Below are 9,184 nucleotides of genomic sequence, written 5' to 3'. Positions count from 1 at the left end.
GAAAACTTTGAATATTTCGAAAGACTAAGGATTTTCTTATCCCAGGAATAGATGCCCTAAGCCGTATTTGGCACAACTTTTGGGAATTTTGGATCCTCAATGCTCTTCAACTTTGTACTTGTTTGGCTTTATAACTATTTTGATCTGAGCGTCACTGATAAGTCTTATGTAGATGAAACGCGCGTCTGACTTACTAAATTATAATCCTGGTACCTTTGATAACTGTTAGTATACCTCTGAAACAAATATAAAAAAACATGAAGTAAAGCGAAAAAAGAAAAACCTGTTGCATCGACACTGGTAAACATTCTTTATGAAAAATAAAGAAATGTCGTTTAATTGAAAATGAGACTACATACAAAATGTTTCTACCAAAGTTTAAAGAACTAGACTGTAAACCCCAATGTTTACATGTAGGTCACCACAAAGCCTTCAACAATGACCAAAATCATAATTGATATTTTTTTCTTCTGTAAGTAACGTTTATAATAAGTAACGCTCATATCTTCTTAATCAAGAAAATATAGACGCATGTCAGAACTTCAGGAAGGATATGCATTAACAAATGATTCTTAATCAATGATCAAAATTATAATGTTTCTTAAAGACGACATGGTATTTAGCCATGTGTTATGCCAATGTCTGTGGTTGGTGTATTTTCGTAAGTCCTATTTTATGACTTGTTGGTTGAAGTTTTCTTTTCCCTCTCTCTTTTTCTTTTTCGTTATCGCTTTTATCCCTGTAATATAGAAATTATACAAGACATTATTTTACTTTTCTTTACGTTCTATATAAAATGATAATACATTGTAGTTTTATACTTCAATTTTAATGAATTACCCAACATTGTGTTAGTGTCCTCACACTCTTGTTCTTTTAGTCTTGCGCTCGCTATTTTACATTCAGTTTGGTTATGTATTTATTTTCATAATTCAATCTTTATCACCTTGATTTATTTGCAGTGGACGTTTATCAAACATCAATCAATAGCGAACTCATGCACTTGAATTTGTATTGGTCTGTTAAACTTCATATTTGAGGCTAAAAATACTTTATCATCTTTTCCCCCTGTATAAGAATGAGTTTTTGTGGATCGAATCAGTCAATCAAATGATTGACCTTTGTTTCACTTTCAATTTTTACATTATTTTCCTTTCGATAAATGAACACGCATAATGCATGCGTTAACCATCTCTAGCTAAGAGGTTACAATGAAAATCACATGAATGCGGATCCAATGAGGTCGATCTATGAACTTGCAAGTGAATAATCAAGCATCTTTTTCTTAGTTATTTTTTACCAAATTGAACCATTCTGGCGTCTAAAAGGGAAATTACTTCACTTTTTCACTTCCATTAATGATTGAGTAAAACAATATTCATTTTTTTTAATTTATTTCGGAGCGTGTGCCTCCTTAAATGTATTGTAGATGATTAAAATTTTCTACACAATATAGCTACATACTAAAAAAAATGAATTACCACAATATACTGAACAAATCTGCAAGAGACTTATTTTAGTTTAAGGAACATACTTTCCCATCATGTAACAGAAATAGCAACACACCAGAAGTAGAGCTAATGCTGTCAGTGTTATTATGGCTATCGCCCATGGTTTTACTGCAAGAAAATTAAAGAAAAAAAGATTACAACTGAATGTGCATCTGAGCACTTATTTGTCATTCAAGGTAATCAAGTTACACGTTTGTATGTTTTACTTCTTATTTCTAACATATCATAATTGTCACAGAACGTTGCACAAACAAGAAACACATCCTGTCGAAAATGGGGATGTTAAGTCCGCAACTGTTTCTGTGTGTTAAGGAACCATATTGCAACACCTATCTTACTGTAATTTTGCAAAACAAAATGTTTGTCTTTATCAAATACACCCTGATAAATCCTGAATTCCAAGTGGCAGTCCAAATTTTACATATTTCATCCTTATTGACTTCCCTTGCAAAACTTACTTTTCATTTTTATTATAAGTCTTGTTCTCGTCTTTAGTACGCATGAAATATTTCCAACGGACATTAAAGAACCAATCAATTAATTTACCAAATAATAGGTAAACTAGAGATAAATTTCTATAATATACAATTCATACGTGTATGGAAAGAAGTAAATAGTTATCAAAGGTACCAGGATTATAATTTAGTACGCAAAACGCGGGTTTCGTCTACATAAGACTCATCAGTGACGCTCAGATCAAATGTGTATTAATAGATTCATGTATAATTATGTATCAAAATGTTCTCAACAGCAATTTATAGTTCTGAAGACCGTGAATTTTTATTGTTATCACTCTTTGTTGATTAAGGTATGATATATGGAAATCTTAGATTCTTACAAAAAAATTTGAAAAGATTAAGAAAAACAAAGGACCGTGAATTCTTATTAAAACAGGATACCATATCCTATGTGAAATAAATGGATCTATAGTAGGCCTCTGTCAAAGACTTGATTATTTCATCAGTAGGAATGGCTGCCCTTCACAGGGTTTTTGTTCCTTCATTTCAAACTATAGACCGCCTTTGACAAATATTTGGTTATTTTATGTAGTAGGTGTATGTTGTATCTCAAAACAATATCATCATGTCATTCATGAATTATATTTTGTCTCTGAAAAAAGGTCAAATGTATTTATTAAATTGCTATAAAAAGTAAAATCACAAAAGTACTGCTTTCAGAGGAGAATCCAATCGGAAAATCCATAATCATATGGCAAAATCTAATAACAAAACACATCAAAACCAAATGAACAAGAACTGTCATATTCCTCACTTGGTACAGGCATTTTTAAATGTACAAAATGGTGGATTAAAGCTGGTTTTCAAGCGCTTAAACTCTCACTTTGATGACAGTCTCATCAAATTCCGTTATATTTACAATAATGTGTGAAAGTAACAGACATGATAAATAAAATAGTCAAAATATGGGTACAGCAGTCATAACATATTCATCTTCTGAAAAATTTTGTAATTGCATTGAAATCCAACATTTATAAGAATTCAGAATAATAAGATGCAGTTAAACTTACGTTTATTACAGATTTCCCCCTCGAAAAGTACCATACAGTCACATTGAAAATCATTTATTTTATCCGTACATTTTCCAAACAGACATGGTTGTTTCAAACAGTCATCAGTATCTGTAAATATATGTTATTTACAATTACAAAGTTTTCAATATGTTTCCATGCTATATTATTAGAAAGCATGAGTTTTTAGTGATTTACTTTTCCCCCAGATCCTGATATATTCTCAAAAGGCATTTAACACACTTAAAACATGTGTAAGTCCTTGTATGTAAAATGATGTTTCAGATATAGGAAGATGTGGTATGAGTGCCAATATGACAACTCACCATCTAAATCACAATTTATACAAGTAAACCAATATAGGTCAAGGTGCGGTCTTTTGCCTACATGTTCTGAGATCTTACTGTTGAAGCAGACTTCGCCTGTATATGGGCGCGCATGTATCGTAATAGAACTTCTATATCTAATTTGAGTAAAATAATTTTCAACCCACCAGTTTTCTGAAAATGTCAGGAACATGGCAATTGTTATCAAATAGTTCGTTTCTATGTATGGTGGTGTTTGTTTTTTGTTCCACTTAAGTGTTGCTTTTGTTCATTTGTTTTCATCTTACAGATAATGTGTTTCCCTCGGTTTTAGTTTTTAATCCGGATTTGTTTTCTCTCAATCGATTTATGACTTTTGAACAGCGGTATACTACTGTTGCCTTTATTGAGTAAAACTGAAAAGTATGAAATCATTTATGTGTAGCATAAGAAATCCTGCTTTTTAATTTAATCGTATTAGAACAGTTTCAATGTTAGTCATACTCTATATTCAATTTATTCTAAATTGGATGAATGCAGAAACTACCACAACATGGTAATGTTCATGCATTTGGGTAAAAAGTAGTAGTCTATTTCGTTCGCTTACAATATATGGATACTACATAATGTTTATAGATTAAAAGAAAAGTTATTAATCTATTATTGGAGTCGTTTAATGTAGATCTGTAGCATATAAATTGAGATTATAATTTGCAAATCAGTAACTTTTGGTATATCTAAATCAAGCGAAAATTCCGTATACAATTGGAGGAGGTATTTCAATAAATAATATTCAATTTATAAATATAAAAAAAAACAGTAAAATCACAAATGAACTGACCTCCGTGGAAATACAAAACGGAAAGTTCCTAATTAAATGGCAAAGTCAAATTACAAAACATATCAAATGAATGAACAACTGTCATATTCTTGACTTGGTACAGGAACTTTCAAATGTAGAAAAATGGTTATTTTAACCATGTTTTATAACACTAAACCTTTCACTTGTATGATAGTCGCATCACATTTCATTATATTTACAACGATGCGTGAACAAAACAGACATACTAGGTGACGTAGTCAAAACATTATAAAGTAAGAAACCAGCAATTATAGACAATCCTAATAATCTTTAAGATCATGTTATATTCTTAAACAGAATCGTACTAAATTAAAATTTTCTTCACCTATTTCGCATTTTTCTCCTTCATATCCAGTAAAACAGAGACAGGAAATCCGGCCATGAATAGGTACACACGTTCCATTTCGGCATGGGTTTCCTATACAGCTGGCAGCATTCCGTTTCCTCTTTCTTATAACCACATCTGATGGAAAAATATTAAAACAAAATATCATATTATCTTTACTCTTTACTTTGTTAGTGTAAATATGTCATACCGTATGACATATCTATCAATAGATATGTAACCTAACTGACGGACTCGGGAGTCCAATTCCGAGTATGAGTACAAATCATAGTAGCGATAATATAAGGGTGATCTCAAAATAATTTATTTAATAACTAATTTCACCCTGCTCAATCTTTGCGTGGATTTAGGAAAAACCAATTATAAAAATCCTTCTAACGATGATTGACCTCTCGAGATGATATTTATCTTTGACTGATCTACACAAGCTTTACTGCCGAATCGACATCAGAATGCCCAAGTGTTTTCCGCAGTGAATTATTTGTTTTACAACACATCAAAAGCTCCTTTATATTTATAACTTTTACAATATTATTCAGTTCAGAATTACATGTATAGTGAGCTGTAAATGGTCTGTGTATATCTGTTAAATTATCAAATCAGGGATTTCGTAATCCGTAATAACAAAACCATGATAACTTAAAATCTTTGCTTAAATCATCAACAAATACACAGATTAAATTTAGATTTACCTCCTTTAGAAATCTTATACACCACAGGATATCAAATCACAAGTTTAACGGTGATATTGTGCACAGAGGTCGTACATTAGTAGCAATTATTGTTTAATATGAAGTTTTAGGTTAGCGGAGGGCACCTGTAAACATGTTTCATCCCACAACTATACAGTCAATAACTTTTATGCCATCATGGTCTCTTGTGAAGAGTTGTCTCATTGGCAATCATACCACATTTTCTTTTTTTCATAACATCATCATTTAACTTCACCTTTCGTTATATATATAGATGATAATTATCATCTCACTAAATTATCCAAAGTTTGGTGACAATGTTGAGTGTTCCTATATAACTTATCGAACTTGAAATAAAGGATACATCAGATACAGAAAAAAATGCCTTATATATTGACTACCTGTTCGCCTTAGATTGCCCCTAAATAAAAATGTGCACTAGTTCAGTGAAAATGGACACCAACTGCAAAATATACAAATGTACTAATATTAAAACAAGATACAAAACTAACAAAGGCCGATGAATAAAAAAACGCACAGAATACGTACAGTAAAATGCAGTTTGACGAATAGATAACAAAAGAAATTAAGAAAAATGACAATGATACATATATTAACAAAGCCAGCTCCATACCTCAAATAAAATGATTAACAGATTATGTCTTCCTTATATGAAAATCTCGCATAATTTCTTCCGTTAGGGTTTTTGTATCATAATATCATAAAATATATGAGAAGAACATAACCCGTATCATGCCAAAAACTGGTTTTAGATCAAATGTGAAATTTTCCAATTGGAAAGACCCTATGAGTGAATCAATACTGTAAATTCAGAAATTATTGCTTGCATTTACTATTGAGATTTTGTCATGTTTGTCAACGATTTTAATTTTTGGTATAGTTAGAAGAATCCTGTTCAATTCATATGCAAATTTTTCAAACGCTAGATTATTGTGTTTTTAACCGTGTCGCAGTTTTAGCGAAATAAAAAAACATGGCAATAATTTCTGAATTTACAGTAATAATAACAAAATATGCAATCCTTAATGACCTTGCAATAGTAGTGTAACCATATCCATTCTGAATACGTCCATTGAAAGGTTTGGTTAGCATTTCATGTGAATGTTGACAGTTTTGTGCTTTGTAAACGAATATTATCATACAAGATTTTATGTAAAATACCTGAAGATATAAGATGTCTGCATGTTGATTTAAATTTACGAATGATATCCTTGGTCCGATGATAAAAAAATTGGTACATTTTTAACTAGTTTGTGATGAAGAAAATCCTGGTGTAATAATTTTTTCAGTAATACAGAGGTTTCTTTCGTTAAAATCAAGTACGTTGTTGCATACAAGAGCGAGTTAAACAAGTTGAGATATAAACACTTTAAGATAGTGAGAAGGGAACGTCATCATCTAAATATGATAATTAACAATAGGAAATGAAAAGTCATTTCTTGTTTCATAAAGTTTGGCATTAAGCTTCCTATTAAACATTGTTGCTAGTATTAGATTTATTTAAAGTCAATCTACAGGATGAATCTCTTTAGTGTACATATTGAATTCGTTATTATTGAGAGCCAATATATCATCCAAATATCTTAAAGTGTTGTTAAATATTTGAATCAGATGTTGTTTCGATGGGCCTTTGCAGATTTAAGTTGATAAATTGTAACTCATAACCAATTCAGAAACAGGTCCGTAACAACAATGACGCAGCTCTTGCAAATGGAATATATATCTCCCTGTTGACTAGATATGCAAGAGCTTGAATTTCCTATCACAATTCCTTTGATGATGGTGATTGCTTATATGGAAGAATTTAAACAGGAGTTACAAGTGGTAAATTTTAAATCGAGTTGCTTGACTGTAGATGATGGGTATGTTCCGATTGTCGTTATCACAGTCCTTACCCAATAATGAAATGCGACATTGTCGATAGTGGCTGTCGCCCATACTTGGTTTTCATTATAATTGTTGATTGATTGATTGTTGGTTGTTTAACGTTTAGTTGAAGATATTACATTTATGTTCAGGACAAGATAACATTTTCCCTATATACAACAGATATGTCCTGTAACAGAGGCTTTCCAGGATGAACGTCAGGGAAATTGGGACAGACATGGAAAAATTAAGTATATTGGATATGAACAGATAATGCATTTGATTTAACGTCCCCATTCTGAACGGACATGGCTGCGAAGATGTACATTTGGAACAGCCAAACGAATGAATGATGTTATTTTGGACTGAGGAAGACCAAAGGTTACCATGTGTCTATTCCCGAGTTATTGGTGTGTTTTTTGTATAATGTGGTATTTAATAGCTATCTTTAAGACGTAGGCTTTGCTCATTTGTAATAATAGGTGAACATCATTTAAAGAATCGAACAATTAAACAATTAATTGTGATCGCTCAGTTATCATTATGAAAACGACATTAAAACGAATTTCCGAGATTGTTCACCAGTAAGTGAACATACCAAACTAACGTTTTGGAAAGAATTATATTTTGAAAATTTTGAATGAATCCAGTAATATCTATAATACTATCTGCTACAGTAATCATTAAAACGTTACCGTTCTAACCTTTTGCTGAAATATGTTTTAATTTATTCACCCCGTTCGCGAATATCCTTTAGCTAACATAAATATAGGCAACAGTAGTATACCGATGTTCAAAACTAATAAATCGATAGAAAAAAACAAATTCGGGTCACAAAGCAAAACCGAGGGAAACGCATTAAATATAAGAGGAGGAGAATGACGACACAACATTAAAATGTAACACACACAGAAACGAACTAAGCATTAGACAAAATCCGATGAGAATAACAAATATAACATACCTTCGCAACAGGGACCTTCATAACGCAAAGGACAATTACACCTGTGGTGGTCTGCATTAAATGTTCCTCCTTGTTCACATTTCCCACACACTTTATGTTCTGTTCCATTTGCTTGCCAGAGACTGAATGGGATATTACAGGATATCAAACACTGCTTCAACGCTGGATATCTTGTCTTATCACAAGAAATATTCCTTTCTCTAATTTGTATTCCACTTCCACAGGTTGCATTACAAGCCAGCATGGACCCCAATTTCTAAAATCACAAAAGGGTACACAGGCGCTGTTACCTAATTTAAAGAAGACAATGAAAAATAAATAACCAAGCTCCATGTACGGTTTCATCCTGTTTTAAAAAATTCCATCTCTAGTGTTTGTCTCTTATCTTCATACACCAGGGGACAACGCTTTGGTCAATTTAAGGCAATGTACTTCTTTTATTTTATTCAACATCAAATAATTAAAGCAATTTATAAATATATGATTCCTTTGTAAACAGATTTAAGAAAAACATGTCATAACTTGATACAGCAATAAATATATTAAAAGTAATTTATAACACGTTATAATCTGAATAAGATTATTGCATATATCTGTTTGTGCAGAAAAAAAAATAATCAACCGATGTTTTAGGTGGTGGTCGCGTTGCTTAGTCTTTAGTTTTCTATGTTTTGTTTGTATACTGGTGTTTATCTTTTGTATTATTCTTTAATTTGACTATTGCCAGGTGTTCAATTGATAACCTTTTTAACTATAAGTTAATTCAGATTGTAAAACATGGACTGTACATCCTTTTACGAAACCTAGTCACCGTTAAGTAAGGATACTACTATAATGTCCTTTTTTGTTTTAAAAGAAATAGTTCTGACTTTTGAATATTTGTTCTTCTTTTTATATGTTTAAAACTAGTAGAAAATTCCTAAGTGCTTGCTAGTTAAATATATCGTTTAACTATATTCGTGAAATCCTTTGAGGACTTTAAGGGAGGTGTTTCGTTGTACTAGCAAGTTAGTCCAATGATATTGAAATAAAGTTTTAACATTGAACTATCATCAAATAAAACAATTTTTAAATGAACATATACATGTG

At 31.4% G+C, this 9,184-nt stretch overlaps 1 protein-coding gene across 1 annotated transcript; it reads right to left on the bottom strand.

Annotated features, from left to right (window-relative positions):
- Positions 1-507: 507 nt before the first annotated feature.
- LOC143051364 (uncharacterized) lies at positions 508-8,451 on the bottom strand. The gene is made up of 5 exons (XM_076224315.1): positions 8,096-8,451; positions 4,532-4,669; positions 3,040-3,150; positions 1,535-1,619; positions 508-739 (listed from the first exon to the last, which is right to left on the bottom strand). Exons 1-5 carry the CDS (start codon positions 8,337-8,339, stop codon positions 631-633), a joined length of 687 nt encoding a protein of 228 aa, XP_076080430.1. The 5' UTR covers positions 8,340-8,451; the 3' UTR covers positions 508-630.
- Between the last annotated feature and the right edge of the window lie 733 nt (positions 8,452-9,184).

The sequence above is a fragment of the Mytilus galloprovincialis genome, chromosome 1 (assembly GCF_965363235.1).
Source record: "Mytilus galloprovincialis chromosome 1, xbMytGall1.hap1.1, whole genome shotgun sequence".
NCBI classification, from domain to species: domain Eukaryota; kingdom Metazoa; phylum Mollusca; class Bivalvia; order Mytilida; family Mytilidae; genus Mytilus; species Mytilus galloprovincialis.
The sequence above is the reverse complement of the archived record's forward strand: the minus strand, read 5'-3'. Positions and strand labels throughout refer to the sequence as shown.